The following is a 25,765-nucleotide window of genomic DNA, read 5'->3' as shown; positions in this document are numbered from 1 at the left end:
TTTGTATGTGACCTGCCACATCTCCTTTAAAACATAACTATATACAATATAAAATATAACAATCTATCACAGTGCTGGAGTTTCTAGGTAACACCAGGTGGTAGCTGAGAGGAAATTTAATTTTAAAAACTTGCAGCTAAGCAGGGATCTACCAGGAAAAAAAAAATCGATCTTTTGTCATTGGGCTTCTGCTCATGGAGGTATGGCTCTTCAAGTATGTATCCAAATATGTATGGAACGTGACGAGGTTTTCCCCTTCAGTCATCCTTTTGGCTATCGATTTCAGGCTTCTACCAGCCTGTCTTTGTTTCCCCTTTAATCCTTCTAATGATAACTTAATCTATACCTTCTGGGTTTTCACCCTCCCTATAGAAGGATGACCTTCCTATTAACAATATTTAAGATTCTTAATTTTTGCACACCCCTCAGTAGCTGTCCTTTTCCAAAGAAAACAACTTTAGTTTGTATAAACTGAATTTCTTCAGCCCTGGCAGCACTCTAATTTCTCTTTTTACTCATTCTCCAATGCAATCACAACTCTTCTGTAATGTGATTATAAGAACTGTATGCATTAATGAAGCTGGAATGCACCTAGGGGCGTATACAACAAACAAAATCTCTAGACGCACTCTGTGCCTGACCAATAAAGGAAAATATTTTCTGTGCTTTTTAAAACCACTTTGGCCAGCGCTGCTACATTAAAACTACAGTCTAAGATCCCTTTGTTCCTCCATATTACTCATTGATATCCAATAAGATTTTCTTGTTGCACGCCACATCCTCGATTAATGCACTTTTTTGGATTTAATTTCATTTACTGTTTTTTTGACTAGCTGACAGAACTATATAGCTTCTCCTAGTTTCTAACTTTCCTACTTATTGTCCCATTTTTAATACCATCTGCAAACAACCCGATGGCTCCTCTGATGAAGTCAAAAACATTAAAAGGAGTAAGCAAGGGACTGAGACTTGTGTAACCCTACTAGTTGTGATCTCAGAGACAAACCTACATCAGCTACTACTTTGTGCTTTGTACCAGAAAGACAATATTACCATTAGATCTACCTTTCCACTCTCTCCAGAATTACCTGAGCTATTACTTTTAGACCACTGTTGTGTGGATCTTTGTCAAAGGCCTTGTTAACTTGAGGAGCATGACACTTGCTTTTCCTGGAAGCAAAAGGTAGTTTGATTTAGGGCATTTCCCAGAAGAACTTCTGCACCATTTTCCTGGGTTTAACCCCAGCAGTCTCCACTTATACAAGGTATGCTTTGTGCTAATGGAAAATTTCCCCCTTATTTTCCATCAACTTCTATTTTATCATAGCTCTATGATGCCAAAACGAATGCTTCCTTGAAATGAAGAATAATTTCACTTGGTGTGCTCTGTGCTCTGTCACTTATCAGATTGACTGAATTGAATTAGTCGAGGATCAGCTTCTGTGACACCAGGGACCACAAGAGCCAGTTGAGCTGGATCATCTACTTGGTGTTTCTGATTGATGGTTTTCAATGTTTCACTGTTCTCTATTGGCACTCTTGTTCAAGGCTTTGTAGCTGAAGAATGGAAAGTACTTGGAGCAACTTCCAGATTAGGGCAGAATGTTCCCTGTTCAAATAGTTCTATAATTTTTAAAAATTTACTGAACAAGCAGTTGATGGCTTAGTTCAACTTGGTTTTAGTGAACTTGAAATCTGAATCATTCAACATTTATCTTGATTGAACAAAATACACAAGTGAAAACTCAAGTCTGTATCCAAATAGTGCTACTTCCTTCAGGAAGGTACATTCATGAACTGTAATTAATTTAGGCATTCTAGAAATAGATTTCATACAATTAGGAAATTCTGTTTTATTTTGCTTATAAATTATCTCCTTTCAAAGATGGTGGTTATGCCATTGGTTATACAGGAATAATTTGTCATATTTGATCTCCTACTATAATCAGTCTAGGAAACCGACAAGGACGCTACCATAGGATTTCCTGTTAGGCTTCTACTCTTGATTGCAACTTGGAAACTGCTGCTTGAAATTCTGTTTGCCCAGTTTGAATGCTTTCAGTTATGTAATAGCCTAATGGTCCTCTGATGTTCATTATTGCACTCAAGTAATAAATGCAAAGGCTAATCAACAGTCATCTTCAGGAGAAGATGGTGTTTCCAGGCGATAATAGGATGAAAAATTTCTCCTCGACTCTTCTTTTGTATGGATGTTTTGATTGCATTCATGTTCTTTAAAGTGTCAGTTTTAATGAAAGATAATTCTAATTAAAGTAGAATTTTTCATGCCAATGACTTCTTGAGTGCAACATGTGGAAAAATTTCAATCAGCATTTTTTTTGTGAGTGAAATTATTCCAGAACATGTACACTGTTATGGAGATAAAATACCTTAAAGTAAAATACTTTACCCAAAGATGGAAAACTCAAATAATTTTTTTTGCAGTACACTTGATCCAAAGTAGTTTGCATTGAATTGTCATTCATATTGCTTTTTGTTTAAGCTTAGTTTGTTCAGCTTAGATTTGTAACCAAATCGTACATTCTTACAACTTGGCAAATACAAATTTATAAAAAATCAGCATGAAAATACAGTCGGTGTCTTTATAAAATTTCTTGCCTAATTAAGTCACTATTTAAGTCTGGTTTTAATTCACCTGTGAATAATTTTGAAGTGTCTGTGCTCTTAAATTGCCATTGTACTATTTTGATAGGATTCTCACATTGCATTACTGGAATTTGGAAATAATGAATTGCAGGTACTACTTGCAATTTCTAGAGAGTGTGGAGCTTGGAAAAATCCAGTTCTACAATGTATCCTTTCCAAGCAGACAGCACCAATTGAAGAGGGTAAGCATCATGTATACTCTTTTTAACATGGCAGATGTTCTCCCCACCCCCAAACTTTTACAACATTTCACCAAAGTTGTACAGTTATTTCATAATCTCATACCATTTATACATAGCAAGGTGTTATGGGACAAGGGATAAACCCAATTGCTTCAGTGAGCTCACTGAAATGTGGCAGGCAGAATAGGAAGACAAATGCTCTATTTCCTTTCATTGCAAGAAGATCTATATAAATTAATAAATGTGTTTTGAGATGTGGAGTCTTGGTCAGTTTCAGATATAGAGAACAAAACCATGTACAGTACAACTCCAATTATTCAAAATCGGATTCCCAAAATCATCAATTATCTGAAATGTTTTTAAAAATTAGGATAAATGAGGATACCCGAAACAAATCAGAAATCCTCATTTGTCCGAATTTTTTTTTGGAGCCAAACTTACCGGGGACACGTGGGTCCCAGCGGCAGTGCGGATGTTGGTGGGGAGGTATTGATGATTGGCAGCAGCCAGCATTTTTTTTTTTGTTGAGAAACATTATTTGAATTCTTAAAAAGCCTTCTCTTGTTGTTTAAACATTGATACAAGGGATTTGCTGTTGCTACTGGGCTGTTTTTAAAAAGATGACAATTTCTCCAAAAAAAATTATCTGACATAGGCCTGTTCCTGACCATTTCAGATAATCAGAGTTTTACTGTACATGGTTTTCTTCTCTATATTTGAAACAGAATTCTTATTGACCTTCAGAGCTTGGATATAAGGGGAATGTTTTTCCTACCTGAAAAGTTGAGTTAAGGATCATAGTCTCAAAATAAGAGTGGCCATTTAAGATTAAAATGAGAAATTTCTTCATGTGAAGAGTCGTGAAAATTGGGATTTTTCTTTTACCCAGAAGTTTGTGAAGGCTGACATGGATTGCATTCAAAATTGTTTTGTATATTAGAAGAACCAAGGGATATGAAGGGAAGAAAATTATGTTTGAAGGAGAACATCATAAGCCTGTATTTGTTGCTTGATAGACCATATCGAAGGTCCAAAATGCCTGTTCTTGCTCCTTTACCTGTATCCCTTTAGATGCATCCTTCTAGGGGTTTTGTACATTAAAGTCATGAATAAAAGATTTTTTTTCTTCCATGGAATCCATGAATGCATATTATGGTCAAGAAGCAACTGGAATGATGTTGTGATGTTTTAAAGAAGAGAACTGTAGGACTGTAATGTTGTTTTGAATTTAATGTTGAAAATAAATGACTGAATACAGTATTATCTTCCCAGTTTATATTTTTGAATATTTTTTGTTTTTATTTCAAAAATCTACATAGTAACATTTTAAATATACAATATATTAAAACCTTTTCTTACAAACACAACAAACAAAAACAAACAGTCCTTCCCTCCCTTTCCCACCCACCCCCCCCAACCCCCTCATACATAAAAATTACCATCAGAGCTTACATATATTTTAAATATATAGAGTACATTTGGGGAAAGAATGTTATTGTATATCTAATTTAACCTTTTTGTTCCCTTATTACTGTATCTGGGCCCCATTGTGATCCAGGTATGGCTGACAGACCTTTACAAAAGTGTCATATTTGTTCTTTGTAACTTTTTTTTCCATGGAATATAGCTGTTCATTTTCAGACTATTGTGCTATAATTAGAGGGTCCTCCAAGTGATTATGATACATTTTTTTTGGTACTGCCAGTGCTATTTTTATAAATGAGATTTGATATTTGGTCAATTTGTTGCTAATTTCCATAAAATTACCTAGTAGATACAGCTTCAGGTTGCAGTGTTTCTTCTATCTGGTTCATTACTTCCAGGAGAGGAGGAATTAATAACTCTTTAAATGTTTTATAGAATTCTATTGGGAATCCATCCTCTCCAGGTGTTTTATTGTTCAGCAGCTTTTTTAATATATCCTGTACTTTCTCTATTTCAAATGTTTTATCAGTTTGTTTTGCTTCTCTTGCAATTTTGGCAGTTCAATTTTAGCTAAAAACTCTTCTATCTTCTATCTTTCCCCTCGTTCTCAGTTTGGTATAATTGTTCATAAAATACCTTAAAATTCTCTTTAATCTCCATTGGATTGTATGAGTGCAGAGAAGGTTCACGAGAATGTTGACAGGATTTCAGGGTCTGAGTTACAGGGAAAGGTTGTGCAGACTGGGGCTTTTTTCTCTGGAGCGTAGAAGATTGAGAGGGGACTTGATAGAGGTGTTTAAGATTTTAAAAGGGACAGACAGAGTAAATGTGGATAGGCTTTTTCAATTAAGAAAGGGGGAGATTCAAACTAGAGGACATGGTTTAAGATTGAAGGGGGAAAATTATAAGGGGAACATGAGGGGAAATTTCTTTACGCAGAGGGTGGTGGGGAGGTGGAATGAGCTTCCGGCAGAAGTGGTCGAGGCGGGATCATTGGTTACATTTAAGGAAAGACTGGATCGTTACATGGATAGGAGGGGACTAGAGGGGTATGGACCAGGTGCTGGTCAGTGGGACTAGGAGGGTGGGGATTTGCTACGGCATGGACTAGTAGGGCCGAACTGGCCTGTTCTGTGCTGTAAGTGGTTATATGGTTACTTGTTTGTCCTTTTTCCTTGATGCCAATACAGTTCTTTTAGCTTGTTCTGTTTTAAGTTGCCAGGCTAATATTTTGTCTCTTTTCTCCTAGTTCATAATACTTTTGCTTTATTTTCATTATGTTCTTCTCCACCTTGTACTTTTGTAATGTTTCGTATTTTTTTTGTCTGCCAATTCCCTGTTGTTAGTTCCTTCTGTACTTACTATCTCCCTTTCCAACTGTTCCAGCTGCAAGAGAAGGAAAATTATGAAATAAGCAATAAACCCAAACAAAAGTGGGAAAAAGATTTAAACATAAAGATAAAAAATGAAACATGGGAAAAGTTATGTACTGGAACTATGAAGAATATAATAAACATATGGTTACGCATGATACAGTATAATTGGTTACACAGGTTGTATATCACGCCTCAAAAGTTTTTTAAAAATGGGATCCAACATTATCAGATAGATGTTTTCGCTGTAAGAAGGAAACGGGAACAACAGTACATGCAATTTGGGCATGTGAGAAAGTGGAAAAGTTTTGGGAAGATCTAAATCAGGTATTAAATAAAATCACAAAAAGCAACAGACCAAAAAATCCAGAGATCTTTCTTCTAAGTAATATAAATAATAAAGAATTAGGCCTTAAACTGGATGAAGCGCAAAAAAGATTTATTATGATAGCCTTAGCTGTAGCAAAGTAATATATAATGTCAACTTAGAAATCAGAAGAGAGCCTGAGAATACAGCAATGGTACATGGAAATGAATAAATGTATTACATTGGAAAAAAATAACATATAATTTAAAAAATAAAGTCACATTATTTCAACAAATTTGGGAGCCGTACATGGAAGATAACAGAGAATGCTTGCCTCGGACCTCAACTCCCTAAAATGATAAGATGCCAAAATGACTTGATCCAGTGTGTAAAAGTAGATGACACAATTTTCTTGTTTATTTTCATTGTGTGATGACATTGTTTAATGGTTTTATTGTATTGTATATGTTGAATGTTTATTGGTTTTGGAGGGGGCTGGTTAGGGGGGGAGGGAAGGTAGGGGGTAAAAAGGGGAGAAAATGCCACTGTGTATATTGAAGAGGGAAATGTTTGTATGTATTTTGGTTGATATGGTTCACGGTGTGAAAAATTTAAAAAAAGGTTCCAGTGAAAGCCACTCCTGTTATCCTTGTTAATTTTTCTGAGATGTCTTGCCAAAATGCACAACCACATGGCATGTAGAAAAGTTCCTGACTCAGTCCCACATCTGAAAAACATCTCTGAAATTTCAGCTTTTGATCTGTGTAATTTTTTGTGGGATAAGATAAAATTGGTATAAAAAATTTTTATATTGAACCAATCCAAATCTTGCATTTATAATTGATGTCATGCTGTCCTTACACCAATCTGACCAGCTTCTTTCTGGAATCCCCACACCCAAGTCAGACTCCCATCAGTTTATGGTATTTCTGAATTGTTACACAAATTTCTGGCTACTGTGATGTGCAATAATATACTTCATGCTGCAGCTTCTGAAATTCTATCTTGATTACTGATTAATGTTTTAATATGAATTATTTAAAGTCCAAAAACATTCTTTTGGTCATATTTTGTGGTGATGTACATCAGGATTTTGATGGTTGTAGAATGTAAATTCTCACATCTCATATCCAATTAACACCTTTTATTGGTTTGGACTCCTCCCCCTGCCAGTCTACAGTCTGATGCCTTTCTGTTCTTTGCTTATACCTTGAAGGACTTGGGCTCAGTAATATATCTTTACCTCCTAAAAATGCTGCAAGACTGGCTGAGTTCCTCCAGCATTTCTGTGTTTTAGTAGAATGTAAACTACTGGATTTGCTTTCTTGTAACTCAGGAACCAAGTTTAAAATTTGTAAATTAATTTTTTTTTCTAATTCAGACTAATGTAAATATGTGACAGTTGCATCATGCAAGCTATACCTATGTTGATAGAATGTATTTTTTCTGTTCATACAGTGAATAATTATTTGATCCAGGAGGGACCTTCATTTCTTGAGATGCGCATTAAACATTTGATGAAGATGGATCGCAAGTTTGATGCAGCTCTGCTTGCAAAGTGTTGTGCCGAAAATGCAGAAATTAACAGCAAAGGTGCTTTTCGACAAATCTACCTCACTTGTCTCTGCACTATGGGACCCAATGAGGAGGCAGCGAAAGAGGTTAATGTCTTTATGTGATCATGTTTATATCAGCAAATTAGCTCTCCAACTACAATTTTTTAGTTGCTGTGTCCAGTCTGTATACTTCACCGTTAAAGCCAACAGCAGTAGATACCTCCATTATTTAAAAAAAATAGATCACGTAGAAAACATATTAGCGTATATGATGTTGTATAGGCTCGTGTTTTGGACGCCGTCAGAATTTTCACCTAAAATGTAGGGTTTGACCTACCTAAAATGTAGGGTTTGACCTACCTAAAATGTAGGGTTTGACCTACCTAAAATGTAGGGTTTGACCTACCTAAAATGTAGGGTTTGACCTACCTAAAATGTAGAGTTTGACCTACCTAAAATGTAGAGTTTGACCTACCTAAAATGTAGGGTTTGACCTACCTAAAATGTAGGGTTTGACCTACCTAAAACGTAGGGTTTGACCTACCTAAAACGTAGGGTTTGTTTGACCTACCTAAAACGTTGGGTTTGTTTGACCTACCTAAAACGTTGGGTTTGTTTGACCTACCTAAAACGTTGGGTTTGTTTGACCTACCTAAAACGTTGGGGTTGTTTGACCTACCTAAAACGTTGGGGTTGTTTGACCTACCTAAAACGTAGGGTTTGTTTGACCTACCTAAAACGTAGGGTTTGTTTGACCTACCTAAAACGTAGGGTTTGTTTGACCTACCTAAAACGTAGGGTTTGTTTGACCTACCTAAAACGTAGGGTTTGTTTGACCTACCTAAAACGTAGGGTTTGTTTGACCTACCTAAAACGTAGGGTTTGTTTGACCTACCTAAAACGTAGGGTTTGTTTGACCTACCTAAAACGTAGGGTTTGTTTGACCTACCTAAAACGTAGGGTTTGTTTGACCTACCTAAAACGTAGGGTTTGAGCTGTACCATTTTTGTACAAGACGACCCCACCAAATCTGGCGCTTACTGCTGACCAGTGGATGCAGTTAAAAGCAAATCACAATATTTTAATTTAAAAATGACCATGTAAAAGTTTTAATTTTATTTGGCTATTTTAAAATAATCACCAACAGCTCCTGTAACAGGCTGTTTAAAGCTTGTACAGAGCAGATGGCAGACAGACTGGGCGGATGACCCCTTGGAAGATTGCTAAGACTTCACTGATAACTAACAGGACATGCACAAGATTGTGTTGGATATGGAGGGAAGACGGCAGTAGTGTTGAGACTTTGCCATCAAGGTTTCAATTTTAGACTTGGCATATAGGGTGACTTGATTTTAAAGTGAAAGTTTCAAGTATCGTGGATCGTCCCATATGACTGCATATACGATAAAATGTATTCTCACTGCGGTGAGGTGAGATCTTGAGAATGCCATCTATGGATGTCTTCGTACCCTGGTAACAGCTCATGTGAAGGTATTCTCTGGTCTCGGTACTTAGCAGGAAACTTTAGACATTGCAATACCAGGAAGTTTTGGCCCATGAGCCGGTGCTACCCAATTAACCTACAATCCTCCTGGTACATTTAGAATGGTGAGAGGAAACTGTGAGAAGAATGTCCATACAGTATGGGATTCGAACCCCAGTCCCATTTGCTGGCACTGTGATGGCATTGGGCTAACTGCTATGCCAATCATTTGCATTGATAAGTCCATAATCTGTACAAATCAATGAAAGACAACTTTGGAAATAATGCCTGGATCTTAATAGAAATTAGCACATGCAATAGCTAAGTTTTAATGGAGGCTAAAGCCTGGAAATCATTTTACTCTCTGGGATTAAGAATAAAATGGAGCACTTTTCTGAAAGATTGCTTGCATAAATTTTAATTCCCATACATCTTGTGGATGTTGAGAATCGGGAAGAATGTTCTTGGTGGCTGGGGAGTCGAGAACCAGAGATCATAGTATAAAGGTAAGGGATAAACCATTTAAGACTCTGAGAAGAAGTATTTTCTCTCAGAATGGCGGATGTGTGAAGTTCTTTACCACAGAAAGAAGCTGAAGCCAGCTCATTCTGGTGTATGGCACTAGAAAGGGATAATCACTCCCCATTGAGAAGGAGAGGAAACCGACCGATAGGACGGCGTCTAATGAAGGGCTCAGTGGTTGAGGGACCCACACAGGCTGTGGACTGCTGGAGACTGGCTCATGGGAGTCTAATCGGTACCAGGATTTGAGAGGGTGCTGAAGGCAAGATGTGTTCCTGAAGGGCTCGGGCGCTCAAGGCGTCCTGGTTGTGTCGGAGGTTTGGATTTGGAGCTCGATTTGCTGATGAATCCAACAGGAGCCTTTGCAGCTGCGAGAGTGCTGGAGGTTAATCCAGGGATAGTCATTGACTGTAGGGATGCTCCTTTGCTTACCTTCCTTCTATTGTTAGGGGAAAGTACATCATGTTTGTTAAGTTTTCAATGTATTATGTGAAAATAAAAGGAACCTTGAACATGTTCAAAGAGTTGGATGTTATTCTTGGGGTCAGCAAGAATAAGGGATATACGGCAAAAGCTAGAATAGACTAATTAATTTGGCAGATGAGCCATAAGCATATTGAATGATGAAGCAGACTCAGCAAGTCAAATAGTCTGCTGCTCTGATTTTCCATGCTCCTGTATGATTATTCACTGGAATAGACTTCAACGTGTATTTGAAGAATTGCTACTCCCACTGGCCTTGTAAACCAGGGGTTGTGAGTTCATTCCTCACTGGGCCTTATTTCTGTGAGGGGCACTGGCCAAAGTTAAAACTTCATGTATATTACATTCTAAATGTTGTATTATGTGACAATAATCGTCCGCAAGCATCGAATCCACGCTGCTGAAGACCCAACTGCGCTGGGTGGGTCACGTCTCCAGAATGGAGGACCATCGCCTTCCCAAGATCGTGTTCTATGGCGAGCTCTCCACTGGCCACTGAGACAGAGGTGCACCAAAGAAGAGGTACAAGGACTGCTTAAAGAAATCTCTTGGTGCCTGCCACATTGACCACCGCCAGTGAGTGGGCTGATCTCGCCTCCAACCGTGCATCTTGGCGCCTCACAGTTTGGCGGGCAGCAACCTCCTTGGAAGAAGACCGCAGAGCCCACCTCACTGACAAAAGACAAAGGAGGAAAAACCCAACCCCAACCCACCAATTTTCCCTTGCAACCGCTGCAACTGTGCCTGCCTGTCCCGCATCGGACTTGTCAGTCACCAACGAGCCTGCCGCAGACGTGGACATTTACCCCTCCATAAATCTTCATCCACGAAGCCAAGCCAAAGAAGAAGAAGAAAGAATGGAACCTTTACCTTTTGCTCAAAACAGTCAGTGTGTTCTATGTTGGGAATCTCTGATGAAATTTTGAGAGATCTAGTATGTCCAGATTGATTTTATATATTTTTTAAAAAGTATCCATTCTCTTGTAGATCGCACGCGTGGATTGCAAGGAAGTCCTGGACATTATTTGTAATTTGGAGTCTGAAGGCCAGGACAGTGCTGCCTTTGTTCTCTGCACCACATTCCTAACCCATCAACTGCAGCAGGAGAGTGTCTATTGTTCTTGGTATGTTTGATGCTTTATATCATCATGCAGAAACTTTGATTTGCATGTATTCATGTTTGTTACTTGTGTGTAGCATATTGGGTATGGAAGGTACTTTCATTTTAAAATTTCTGCTTTGCCTTCTTTGCAGTCCCTTGGCAGGTAAACAAGTGGGTGTGGGAAGGAGAAAGTTGAGCAATGGATATATGAATTGAGCTCTTAAATTTTGTCCTGAGCTTTGAGGCAGTGTCTTGGGTAAACTTATACCTCTCATTTTGTTCGTTTTAGATTGGTCACAGTGTTTGAGCCACCAAAAGAAAATAGACACACACACCGAGAGCAGTTCCGTTTATGCAAATGTTTATTTCAAACTCAAAAGCTGATTTCAAACTACAATATGCAAGCCCTTCCTAACTATACTTATCAACGCCTGGACTTTTCCCAACTGCCAAAGCGAGGCAACGACTGCACACTTGTAGTAGATAGTCAGGGCGCCGGTAGCAGCTTCTCCACCTCCCCCGACTGGGACATTGGCTGGACTCTAGAAGTTCTTCTTCTTGCTGAGAGATGTTGCCACCTCTCTGAGAGTCTCAAACTTCAGCAGTGGGACCATGGCTTGTATTACCCAAAAACTGCTTTCCCAAGCACCTATTCCCAGCACAGCAAGAAAGATAAGCGAGCAAGCTAGCATGCCTTAACTTCTATCGAATAACATAATTTTCAGCTTATCACTTTGAATATAATGGTTTATTTTGCATCAAGGCTAGGCCTCTGACAGACTGTGACCAAAACAAGCAGGAAGATTAAATGTTCTTGGTACACAGATATCCTTTCGTCAGATAACAGCATCTCTGGCCCCTCGGTGGAATTTAGCTTATGTCTGCTGATTCTAAAAAAAAACAAGCAGGTTCTCAGCCTTGCAGAAGCAAAGGATGCAAAAGTAAAAAAACACGGTTTAAATCTTCCATTACAGGCAGAAAGTGCAAATTCTTTTTGTCTGATTTGGAGGTTTTTTTAGTGATTGGATCATTTCATTATTTTTTTCATGCACTCCTGTAATTTTGGTGTCACTGATAAAGGCCTTTTTTTTAATTCATTCTGAATTGCCCCGAAGGTGGTGAGTTGCCTTTCTAATCAATCTGCTGTCCTTAAGATGGAGGTTCTCCCCCAATGCTGTTGCGTGAGGAGTTTCGGAATTTAGGCTGAGTGACAAAGAAGAAACACTGATATATTTCCAAGTTGGGTTGATGATGATTCATTTTATTGTCATTGTACCAGTAAACCAGCCAATGAACTACAATCAGCATTGACTGGAATTTAAAAATAGTGCTATATACATTACAATAAAACATGAGCAATTAAAACCAACAACAAGCTATTCTACAATAAACTTAAAAAGTACTTATTTTACAAATGGTGCGTGCAATGAGAGGCAATCTCAGCACAGGGTGTTATTCATACATTGAAGCAAACCCTAGTGTTCTCAACTGATGTCTGGAAAGCTAAGTCTTTTGAGAAGTCTAGCTGACTTTTCCCTTGCCTGAAACCAGGGAATCCAAATTCTAATAACTTCTACTTTCCATAGCTCAGATGAGAGAGTTCATTATAGTAGGTTCTTCTTCCTGACTTTGTTTTGGATAATCACAGATTATCAGTATTTTGCTATGTATTCATCTGATGCCTGTTCAAAATGTATAGTTTTATATCAGGTCACTGATTATAAACTGCTCCCTGTTGCCTCTTGCTTTTGTACAGTGTGTTGACTGTTGGAACCTAGAATCTAAATTCCACTCAGTCCAGTTAGGGTGAACTAAATCAGAGTAAATTATGAAGATGTACTTGAATAGAAAATGTTATTGTTCCCCAAAGGGAGCTCACTCTATTTTGGAGCAAGTTGCAGCGGAGAATGGATCCATCTTTAGATTCCTTCCTGGAGCGCTGTCGCCAGCTTGGTATTATTGCAAGAACAGTGTACCACATATTCTTCCTTATAAAAGTTATCCAATCTGAAGTAAGTAACCTGATGATTTCTTTTAGTTGAAAACTTTATTGATTAGGAAAATAGGAGTAATTTTCAATCCTTCCTTGAAAATTAATTTGGTCTTGTGATTTTTGTTGCTCAATTATGAAGTGAAAATCACTTAATGCTGTTGTCTTTGTATAATGTTTTTAAACCAGTTTATTTTTTAAATATTCAATGTGATTTTTTTATTTTCCTGGTCTCAAAGGCCTTTCAACTTGTGCTTCTTGTATTACTTTGGTTTTGATCCAAGAGTCCAGTAATAAAGATGTCCAATGATTAGCCATTATTAATTTGGAAAAGCCAGGAGTTAAATAAGCTTGCAAAGCTGTTCCATGGTACTCTTGAGTTGTACATAGTAATGTCTCTTTCCAACTAATGGGTATTGATCACATTTCAGGGTATGCTGTTAATAATTTTTAACAAGTCAGATTTGTTTACTTCGAGGGAAAATATTTTTAATCTTCTACTCCTGTTGTAAATTCTATTCCATTAAGTTTGGTCATGATGCATTCATATCTGTCTGCTGTAGCGGAATATAAAGGTTGGCTGCTATCATTGGGGTGGTGTGGATAGTGTAGCAGTTAGCACAATGCTGTTCTACCACAAGCGATAGGGACTGCACTCTCTGTCAAGAGTTTGTACGTTCTCCCAGTGTCTTTGGGTTTCCTCCAGGGGCTCCGGTTTCTTCCCACTGTTTGAAACATGCCAAGGTTGTAGGTTAATTAATTGGGTGTGATTGGTTGCACAAGCTCATGGGCCAAAATGGCCTGTAACTTTTAAAATCAATAACATTTAATGTTAACCTTTTTGTTGTTTTCCACCTTTAAACAAAAGACTGTTTTGTCTCAATGCCAGGCTCTTTTCTGGCTTAACTTTGTTTTTATAGAGGTGTCACCAAGAGGTGCTAAAGTATGTACATTTTTCAGCTCAGAAAAAAGGTTTAAACTTTTCCCTGTTTCCTTCATAGGCAGAAGGAGCTGGTCTCCCAATTTCAATTGAACTTTGTGTTGGAGCCCTTCGTATTCAGTCTAATGAAAATGCAGAAATGAAGATTTCCATTTGTAAAACCATTGCCTGCTTGATGCCAGATGATCTCGAAGTGAGGCGTGCTTGTCAACTCACTCAGTTCCTGTTGGAACCCACTGTGGATGCCTACCGTGAAGTGGAAAGGCTGTACAAGCAACCTGATCAAAAATACGATGAGGAAAATGGTCCTATACCCAATTCATTACACTGTGAACTTTTGTTGGTTTTAAAAGCCCATTGGCCTTTTGATCCTGAGTTTTGGGATTGGAAAATTCTAAAGCGCCACTGTCGAAAGCATTTGGGAGACAAGGCTGTTGACATTTCAGAAGACGAACTCAGTGACGATGAGCTGGATGGTAATGAACTTTTTGATCAAATGAGTAAAATTCCTGAGATAAATGATGGAAGGGAGAAGGATGGAGATGTTGTCAACAAAAAGAAAGAAAAAGTGATGTCCGAGCGATATTACAGGTGGCTTCAAAATATGTTCTTCTGTGTGCTGTGTAAGAAAGATTATGTTGTAGCTAGAATGGTCCACCATGCCAAGACGCATGTTAGAGATGGGATATTTTCTTGCCCCGTCTGTGCAAAAAAGTTTAAGAGAAAAGAACAGTTTACACCCCATGTCAAGGAGCACATAAAAAAACCCAAGAGTGAGAAAAAACAGAAGAAATCAGAAATAGCTGAAAAGTCTCTGCTTCCTGCAATGAATGTAAACACTCCCACTAAGCAGCAAGTTGCTTTAGATAGTGCAATGGGCTCTATTAAAAAAGAGGTTGAGGAAAATGACTATATTATCTTCAGCGGAGCAGACTCTGTGGATGAAGAGCAAGGTGATGTGTCTAAGCCAGAAGTGAGTGAAATTGTGGTAACGCAGTGGACAGAAAGTTATCCGTGCCCAGGTACAGCTTGCTCAAGATCATTTAAATACTATAAGAATCTCACTGCCCACTTGAAGAATGATCACTTGGATAATGATGAAAATGTAAGGCACTTCCTCGAAATGAATAATAGGAAGGCACTCTGTAAATACTGCCGACGTCACTTTGTCAGTGATTACCACCTGAAAGCCCATTTAAAGGTACATTCTGGACTGCAGCCTTATATTTGTATTCAGATGGACTGTAATGCAAGTTTTCAGGCTTTTGCTGATCTAGTGAAGCACAGGAAGCAGCACAAGGAATTCCGATCCAAATGCTCATTCAAAGGTTGCAACAAAGTCTTCAGCGGATCTTGCTTACTCTATCACCATGAAGCTCAGCATTACCGAGAAGCAGCATATTCCTGCAATTTATCAGGCTGCAAGAAATTCTATTTTTCCAAAAGTGAATTTCAAAATCATCTGCAGACACATGGTTTAACAAGTCTGGAAGAATTTGAGGCCAGACTTCAGAAAAAAGGAAGTGTCTCCACAGAGGATGTAGTGGATCATGTATCTAAGCTTGTGACTGCAGAGGGAAAACCAAGTCCTGTAGTTGGCAATACTGCAGATAAGACACTGGAAAGTGCAGAAAAACCGGTACAGAGTTGCAGCTATTCTGTGTCAGAAGCGATAAAAAGGGAAAAAGAGTATAGTCCAGATGGTTCATATTCCCCTGTGAGACAGGGTACTGACGGGGCAGATTTGGCCAACAAGGGTAAATCTGCATATCCTAATCTCCAGGGTGTTTATACTGAAAACTTGCTTGTGCCATTAGAAAAGTTGGCATCATTTAAAGAGTTGAGTGACATAGAGGATATGATGAAGGCAGCTACGCTTCATCCTGAAATTAAAAGGAGCTTTGCTAAGCACAAAATTACCACTAATGTTGCAGATAGCTTCCCGGTTTTAAATAAATTAACTTGTGGTATAGACGGCTGTATCATGATGTATGCATTGACAAAAGACCTGAGAAAGCACATTAAGGCAGCACATCCAAATTACTATAAAGCTAAGAAGAAGACTGTTAAACACAGCAGAGGTGCTGTGAAAGGTTCTGCTGCAAATCATGATAAAGTTAAAGCTGAGATGGGACCACAGCCAACACAACGGTTATCTTTGCAGGGACAGGAAGGCCAGTCAGTTGCACCTGTTAATGAAATTTGCGTAAGTAAAAATGCGTTACTCAAATCTCCAAGAACTAAGAAGCCCAAGAATAACAGGAATGCCAAATGGCCTGCTATCTTTAAGGATGACAAGTTTGTATGCTCTCGCTGTTTCAAAGAGTTTTCAAATCCCAAATCACTTGGTGGCCACCTTGCTCGAAAGATAAAATGCCCATTAGTGACCGAGAACAGTGCAGGGACTAATCCAGTGAAGAAGCGCTACGAGGGCCGGCTATCAAGTCGGTCTGGTCGTGTTCCTGAAGTACCAACTCTAGAAGAACTTGCAAGGGCTCTTCAGAAGCTGCAGTTGAATAAATCGGAAGCACCTCCGAATGAAGTGAAGGTGTGTGGCTCGACTTTATCTTCACCTTTGATCGAGCCATTACCACCACCTCCGATAACTACCAGTGACACTTCAATATCCAAATCTTTAGGTAATGTTTCCCAATCACAGCCACGCACACGTAAGCTCTTCCAAACTGACTCATCTAAAGAGGACTCGGGGGTCATTAAGCCATTTGTTTGTGACTATGAAGGATGTGCCTTCAAGGCAATGACCAAAGATGGCCTCATTAACCATTATGTTAAAACTCACAAGTACTCCAAGGACAAGGTTCTTCAGTTAAGCCGGTTTCAACTCAGGTTTGCACCATTCAAATGCCACATCTGCCTAAGAACATTTACAAGAAAAACAAATCTCCGAACTCATTATAAACAAATGCATAGGTTCAGTAAAGAGGACATGCAGAAAGGCAAGTTCTCCTACATTAATTGTGTTTCTGTTCCTAGCCACGCAAATCCACAGCTGATTGTGCCAAATATATTGATTAAAACTGAGAATGACGGTCCCCGCTTCACTGAAGAGAAGTTAGGCAGTACTCCGAATGTCACCGAAAGGCTGAATTTGCCTGACGGTACTAGGCCGATTAAGATAGAAAAGGATTCCCTTTATCCAATGACTGTTCCTTGCGAGACAAAAGACTTTAATTTGTTTGGGGATGAGGGGCGTGCACAGCTTGGTACGATGAGTGGAAGCTGGCGCCAGACTGGAAGTGATTCCGAAAACACCATGAATGAGTCCTTCACGACAGAAATTGAATGTTCTGAATCTGCAGAATCTTTAAAATCCGAGGAGATGCGTTTGAATGGTAGTGTGGAATCTGGGTGTATGATGCCAGATAGTGCAGATGATTCTGAATCCAAGGAAGAAGGTAGAGGAAGCCGGAGAATTGGGGCTAAAAGTAATTTGTGTTACATGTTGAACAAATATCACAAACCTTATCACTGTATTCACAAAGGCTGCTCTGCTGCTTTCACGGGCCAGCCAAATTTGATACGCCACTATGAGACAGTTCACCAGTACAACAGAGAGCAAATGTGTTTGGAAGAAGATCAAGTAAATGCCAAGAAAGACAATACCAAAGTGAAGAAAATCTTCAAATGCAAATTTGAAGGTTGCACCAAACGTTTCCAATATCCTCGAGTGCTTTTGAGACACTACAGTGAAATTCACAAGCTTGCAGGTGGTGAAACAGGAAAGTATGCATGTAATCAGCCAGACTGTCTACCCTCCTTTAACGTGTATAGCAATGTTAGACGCCAGCCTGCTGACTTAGAATTTAAGTGCAGCATTGATGGATGCAGTCGTACTTACACTATTCGTTCCAGTTACCTGCGCCATGTCCACAGACAGCACAAAGCCCATTACAAGTCTATATTACTGAGGCCACGCAAAAACTCGAAGTATGACCGTAAGCCTAATTTGGACCGCTGCAACCAGGGCGGTCTTATTGATGGCAATGGCTCAGCTTCAGCTGTTAAGCCTGATTTGAAGCTGTTTGAGCAGGAACGTCTCACCGATGAAAGCACCGCTGGCACCTCATTACTGCGTGTGTCTAATTTGGGTCGAGTCGGTGGAGAACCTCTTTCTGATGAAGGGAGCTGTGATTCTGAAGTTGATCCTAACTTTGAAAGCTACAAGAAGAATCTTGACCCGTATAGTTCGGCACTGAAACCTGAGTCTAACTTCAAAGCTCACGACAGTGGAGATATTAAAGTCGAGGCTTGCAGCAGAAAAGCAAAATTGGAACCAGATATAAGAAGGGGTCGAGCAGACGATCATTCTGATGACTCGTCACAGCCCGATGAAGACTGTGAGAGAAATGCATCCTTTATGGCTTATTCCTCCGTGGATGAGTATGATAAAGAATCAAGAAAATCTGTCAGGTGTCGTGATTTTATGTTGAAGAGTGCAGACCATGGATTTGCAATGTGTAAGAGTGAAGTATTGAGGGACCAGTTTCCATGTATGGTTGATGACTGCCAAACAGTTGTCCTAAGTCAGCGCAGTGTTTTGAGACACTATAAGATACTTCACAAAATGACTGCTAAGTACATTGAGCAGAATTTTAATACACTTCTAGTGTGCAAGAGGTATTCTGATCCATCGCATGAGAAAATGGAATCTGATTCCGCAACACTTCCCAAAAAAGTCCCCTCTGAGCAAATGGAGGACGCTCCAGGTTGCAGTGTTCTCCGACAACAAAATGGTGGAACTCTGAAAACGGAGTTCAAAATGGAACATGAGCAAGTTGGGGCAGGACACCAATTGCAGAACTGCGGTGTACCAAATGGAAATAATGTATTTTCTGGTGGTGGCAATGTTTTGTTTCCCGGGAAATCGGTAAACAGCAGTCTTGCCATTGGGATGGCAAACAGGGGGCCGAGCTTCAAGGAAAATGATGCAAATCGTGCTTTTCTACCTAAAAATGGAGGAGTAATCCCAAATATAGTAAAACAAAGTGGGACCCAGAATGGCTCACTGTTCTCCAACTTGAAACAGCCTTTGAAAAGAAAATCTGAAATGGAAGGACAGTCTCACAGGACAGACTCCATGTATTTGGCACAGGGCACACTCTTTAGCAGCAAGGAGAGCCAACTGAGTGAAAATACTCAGCAGAAACCATTTGACTTGACAACATATAAACCTATAGGCTTTGAAGCCTCATTTTTGAAGTTTATTCAAGAAAGTGAAGACACTGAAAATGATGTTGATGATTCGTGGCATTGGGAACCACCTAAACGATGCAAAAAATTTGCCTCACACCAGAGAGAGTCAGCAGTTAACACTGGATCAAATGAATCAGCAGTGCAAAACTGTAAAGGCTGCAGTAGAGACTGTGACAAAAATGACTCTGCTGTACATAACAGTTTTTCAACAATCGAGCCTCTAATTTCACACGGGTCGACTCCATCTTTGGAGAACTTACGAACGATATTGGATAAAGCTTTGACAGACTGTGGAGATCTTGCCTTAAAGCAGCTTCATTTCCTTCGACCTGTCGTCGTCCTTGAAAGATCTGAATTTTCCACTCCCTTACTAGAACTGTTTCCAACAAAAAAGAATGATGAACTCTGTGTGGGAAGCTCGTAGGACTATTTGTATCTATTTTGCAAACTTAAATCACCATACTGTAACCTATGTAGAGTGATAAAAAGCAGTACTGCATAGAATAAAAAGCGAATACACCTGGGGCTTCCATTTGGGAAACGAAACCTTGGTTTGTTCTGGTTTTGTGCATGATTGTATGTGTGTGTGTGTGTACAAACAAGTATTAGGGTACTTTTCGGGGATTAGTCGTTCTCACTAAGAACTTGAATGTGCACATATTGGTGCTTTTCTGTAATATATTGTACACTACATCTCCTTTATGTATGGGTTTTGAGATAGTACACTGTCAATTAAATGGCAATTTTTCACAAAAAAAAACATTGTACTGATGGATTTGTACTATTAATCAAATTGACGCTTTTGAGAAACAGATTGGTCACCTGATTGATTTATGGGGATCAAAATAATCTTGACAGTTATCAATAAAAAAAAATGCTACTTTTATTGCATCAATGATGGTAACCCAGTATGGTTTTCTCTGAAATATTCTTGTAATCATGTAAGATTGGCAAATTGGAAAAAATATTATAGTTCATTTAAGTTTTGATTGACTCCATTTGGCATGTCCTACACAAGCTGACTGAAATGTGATCTAAAATGGGCTCAAGGTTTCTCACTGTAAATGAAATTCTCTTTTAGCTTACTACTGTGTAGCATTCTTTTGTTCTGAACTCAGCTTTTGTTTTTTTTTAAAAAAAGGACCAAATTGATCACTACAGTATTTTCCTGTGTATATTTTAATTAAATATTCCATTCTAATAATATAGATTTTAAAATGCAAGTGATATCTTAACAGAAATGGTGTATGTATTTGGAGGTGGTGAAATAGCAAGAGATGATGTTTTTTTTTAGATATTTTGAAGTAGCGAATTACTCGTTTAACGTGAAGTTTTTGCTAAGAAATTTCAGTATTCCTTTCAGTCTGAATAAACCTAGAACCTTTTGGCCAGTACGTTACTTTTTCTAGTGAGGTTTACCAGAGACAGTTTATGACTAACACTGAATAATCATAGCAAAACAGACTTGAATGGTTCCTGGGAAGCACCAAAGAGGGCTTGGTAACATGAAATTACAAAGTGTGTAATCAAGTTTTGATATTTAATGCAATATTTTAGGATAAGTCCATGCAACTCCATTTATTTTACAATGGGGTTCTTTAAATAAAAGCTAGTGCTGTTGAAATATACTAAGGCGGGTTAATCTTGTAGACCCTTGAATCATGCTCTTTATTGAATATAAATTTGTTGCATTTAGAATCACATTGCGCTGTCTGTGTTTGTAATTTCAAAAGCTTGCACCACTTGTAAGCAGAATATTTTCCATGAGAATGCAAGAGTTTTCATTCAACAAATATGGAGATTGATGAAGGAGGGGAGATTGCTTGAGGCAATCTTTTCTTTTAAATTAGTTTCTTTTAAAGCATGATGTCTTCTGGTCCAGCCATTCTCTCAACCTTTTTTTGGCTATGGCCCCCTTAGGATTCAGATCAGTTTATGCCTCCCCTTCCCTGTGAAGCAGTCAAGATTTGTTCAGTTCTTCTGTACTCTCCTACCAACTACACAAAAGAAAAAAAAATTGTGATTTCATTCCGTGCCCTCTTCTCTTTCCCCCTCACCCCCCTCCCCCGTGATGTGCATTTCCCCCCCCATGAGAATGGCTGTTCTGGACTGTACTGCTAGGAATCCTAAGAAGCTATTCGTCTAAAATTTATGGTTGATCACTCAAAAATTAAGGCTAAAGTAATGATAACTGACTTAAAAGGGATAAAGTAAACTGAAGAATTTAGTATTAGCAATTTTTTTAAAATTCCTGGTTGTGCTTAGCTTTGCAATTGTGAATTTTACTTTTAGTATGTTAGTGTGAAATTACATTTTAATGCCATCTAAGCTTTTGGTTTTCTATCAAGTTGATAAGACTACAAGTGCAGTTTTGCACCAGCTTTTAACATTCATTTTAATGCAAGACATCTCAAAATATACATTCCATTCAGTGTTGATGAACACAGCCAATTAATAGACCTGGTATTATTTGTCCCATTGCTTGTTCTGTTCACAGTTGTATAGCCTGCACTAATTAACTGTAGCAAGTTTTAACTGAATGTTTTCATGTTTGTGTTGCAAAGTTTCAGCTAAAATGTAAGTGGAAAGTTAAACCACATAGTGAAAGAGTAAAAGGTTAACAATATTTTGTCTTCAATGTAAAAAAGCCGAGCCAAACTCTATTCACAACACTTAAATAATGTGACTTATTTTAGGCAGATTATTACTCTTCATTTTCCCATCAAATTGCCAGTTGCTGTAAGATGCTGGGAACTTATCTCAATTTTGGTGATTTTTACTGCTAATAAATGATATTCAAAGTTCTCCAAATCTATTGTATAAAATATAGCACTGCAGCAGTTGGATTTATTGACGATTACCCGCTTGGATTATTTCAGCCAGAGGTGCTTTGAAACAACTTGATCTTTTCAGGGAGAAGCATGAGGGGATCTGAGGCTGAAAATGTTCTTTATTAATCTAAACAGTGATCATTAACCACAAGATAATCAGATCCAAAGGCTCATTCAAGATTACTTGTCATGTAGTAAAACAGAATGTGATATTACACAAAACTGTAAGGCAAAGATTTGCCATCAACACAAATTGCCCAGTGCCCCTTGCAGTCAAAGATGTTTCTTTTAACTACAATCACAGCAGAATTTCCTGTTTCACTCCCCAACCCCAACCCCTTTTATTTTATGGCAAGAGTCCCCCAGAGTTGGAGTGTCCATTGATTAGCCTCCATTTCTCCCAAAGCCAAGGTTCCACTGATAGCCCATACCTCCTGATTTTCTGGATGGGTCTCATGGGGGACCTTGTCAAATGGCTTGCTAAAATTCATGTCGATCACATCTACCACCCTACTCTCATCAATTTTCTTTCCCTGTTTGCTGATTTGGGATTATTATCCCAGAATTGTGCAGTGTGCATTTGAGATCATCTACATCAGCAGTTGCCCGTATGATGAGACAGTCTGACGATTAGTTTACTTACTGTTTATTGTCCCGTTGTTCATTTTTCCTCTGATTTTCAAACCCACGGTGGAGGTCATTCTCTGCCACTACCGTAGAACATTACAGCACAGAAACGGGCTCTTTGGCCCTTCTAGTCTGTGCCAAACTTGTTTCTGTGTCGTCCCACTGAGCTGCACCCAGTCCAAAGCCCTCCATACCCCTCCCATCCATGTAACTGTCCAAATTCTTAAATGTTAAAATTGAGCTAGCATTCACCATTTCAGCTGGCAGCTTGTACCACAGTCCAACCAGAGTACCTACATTTACTGTCTATACTCATAATTTTAAATATCTCTGTCAAATCTCCCCACATTCCTCTGTGCTCCAGGGAATAAAGTCCTAACTGTTTACTAGCAAGGACCTCCCAGTGGTCAACAATTTCAATGTGTCAGCAAAAATTTGCAAAATTTATATTTTATAAACATTACACACACAAAAATTCCATCTTGACCTTGTGCTAATTCCTCACCTGCACTATCCACACCTCTTGACTCCATCCCAGTTTAAAAGCCTGTCTCTTGGTTTTGACAATGTCTCTGGTGTGAAGAGTGCCAACGATTCATGATCTGGGAAAGCATATATCCCCTAAAATGGGGTAATGCTCTTATTTTAAAACTGCCCATTAATTCAAGAAATGTTAACTCAGATTTAATTTAATATCTTCAGAGTTATGTTTTCGATGTGATAAAGATGTTTTTTTTTTTAAAATTCAACGTGGCAGTATACTAATGTTAAACCTTTTTGGATACAAATGATTTTAGGAGAAAATATTAAAGGTAACACTTCTGTTGGACCGGATGTTATTTTTGTTGGGGAATATTAAGATATTCAGTTTAAAATTAAGATTAACTATGTATCAAATTGAATTTTTATGATCAGCTTTGGCTGTTTCTAGGAAATGTGTAGCTATTGGAAGTCAGATATGGATTTGGGAATGCAAAGATGGTATATCGAAATGATCTTGTATTCCTCTTGAAAATATTTTTTAAAAAGTGTTAACTCTATGGTACACCCCCTCCACATACAACCTGACCATTTCCTCTAAGAATATAACAACTTTGAGCACCTCTAATTCTTCTCAACTCCACTGAGTAAAAGCTTAACAATTTCGTATATCAATCCTTTTATTCCAGTTATTAACCAAGCGGGCTTTGGTGCCATCTGAAATGAGAATTTATCCTTGAACATGACCAAAACAACTACAGTAATCCAGGTGTGACCTTGACAATACTCTATAAACATATCAAATCATCCCTTTCATACTGTACAACCCTGACAATAAATTCCTGTATTCTATTGACATTTTGAATTATGTGCTACTAATCTTTTGTTTGAAAACTGTTCTTTGAACTCACTGACAAGACCAAAGAAATAGCAAGTGAGAATGGCAAATAGTTTGCAGCTGTTATTTTCTGCATTATTAAATTGCCTTTCAATACAAGTGCTGGAGAAATTCAGCAGGTCACGCAGCGTCCATAAGAAACAAAGATGTATAACCAGGGTTTTGTGCCCAAGCCCTTCGCCAAGGTGTGAGCAAAAAAGCAGACAGGTGCCTGAATAAAGAGATAGAAGGGGCAAGAGGAGGAGCAACGGTCAACAGGCAAGAACTCGCATGTGGCTATGGATGAGGCCAGAGTAGGCTAAAAAACTGACAAGTGATTTGGTGGTGGGGTCTTGAAAGGAAATAGCAAAGGTACCAAATGAAGTGATCTCCCAGTCTGCATCTAGTCTCTGATGTAGGAGGCCATAATCTGCTACAATAATGATGTCCCAGTGGCCAACCTTTTCAAATCTATGCCATATTCCCACCCCAACATCTGTCCATGACCTCATGCACTGCCAGACTGAGGCCACCTACAAATGGGAGGAACAAAGCCTAAATTCCATCTGAGCACTCTCCAGCCATATGGCATTAACATCAACTTCCCTCGTTTGAGAGTCCCCTCCTGTCTTTCTCTCCCTATACCTCTGTCTCCTTTTCCTTTTCCCCCCACCTCTTTATTCAAGCACCTTCTTGCTCATACCTTATCAAAGAGCTCTGGCCCAAAACATTTGTTCTAGATCTTTGCTTCCTCTGGATGCTGAGTGACCTATTGAGCTTCTCCAGCTCTTTTGTGTCTTCAAATGCATCACACACTTTCGACTGGTCAGTAGTGTCAGGAAAGCGCCACAGCGACTGCACTTGAGAAGACTGAAGTGGGCCAGGAAACTGGCCACCATTATGTCAACTTGCTACAGGAGCATCACATTGCTGTAGAGAAATGGATCGGAGGTCAATCTACGGGACCATAACAGAGGATAACTGGAGTCTCCCCTCCATTGACATGATCTACTGGGATTGTTGCCTGAAGAGGGCACACAAAATCATTCAGGACCCCTTCCACCCTGCACACGGTATCTTTCAGCTCCCGTTGGGAAAAAGATACAGGTGAATCAAAGACCGTACCAGCAGGCTGAGGAATAATTCCTTCCCACAGGCAGAGGATGCTGAACACTCTCACAAACAATTCAAGACTCATTCATGAAACTTTATTTATTTGCAATTGAAATACTTATCCTGTGCATGTATTATTTGTATGTTGTGTGTGTGTGCGTGTTTTGTACTGAAAACTGGAGAATGCAGTTTCATCAGGTTGTACTTGTGCAATCAGATGACAAACTTGACTTCTAGTGATGGTTATGTTTACCTTCTGAAGTTTTCTTTACATTTTTGAGGCAGCCAGGTGTTGCTGGAAAGATCATTTATTGCTTATTGGCCTTGAACTCTGGCTTACTGGAGTTCAGATGGTAGAGGTAACCATATGGGATGTCTGGGTTTCCATATAGTCCAAACCAGATAAGAATGTCCGATTTCCACACCCAAGGACATTAATGAGGCAGGCGTTTTGCATCATTCTGATAGTTTTATGTTTTTTTTGTTATTACTAATGACTAGTTTTCTTTCTCTTCCCCCCACCCCCACCATTCCAGATTTTCAACATGGTTTGAATTTTGCAGTTGCCATGGGATTTGAGTTTAGATGCCTGG

The 25,765-nt window shown here is 38.9% G+C and overlaps 1 protein-coding gene across 1 annotated transcript in view; it reads left to right on the top strand.

Moving 5' to 3' along the window:
- Window positions 1-19,790, top strand: part of rlf (RLF zinc finger) — a 51,444-nt gene extending 31,654 nt beyond the window's left edge. Inside the window, exons 4-8 of the mRNA XM_069895195.1 lie at window positions 2,714-2,849; window positions 7,413-7,615; window positions 10,986-11,122; window positions 12,971-13,112; window positions 14,092-19,790. Coding sequence (XP_069751296.1) covers window positions 2,714-2,849; window positions 7,413-7,615; window positions 10,986-11,122; window positions 12,971-13,112; window positions 14,092-19,668 — 6,195 coding nt within the window. The 3' untranslated portion in view covers window positions 19,669-19,790. The remainder of the gene's footprint in view (window positions 1-2,713; window positions 2,850-7,412; window positions 7,616-10,985; window positions 11,123-12,970; window positions 13,113-14,091) is intronic.
- Window positions 19,791-25,765: the final 5,975 nt, after the last annotated feature.

This window comes from Narcine bancroftii, chromosome 8 (genome assembly GCF_036971445.1).
Source record: "Narcine bancroftii isolate sNarBan1 chromosome 8, sNarBan1.hap1, whole genome shotgun sequence".
NCBI lineage: Eukaryota > Metazoa > Chordata > Chondrichthyes > Torpediniformes > Narcinidae > Narcine > Narcine bancroftii.
Note: the sequence above shows the minus strand (reverse complement) of the source record. Positions and strands in the feature narration are given on the sequence as shown.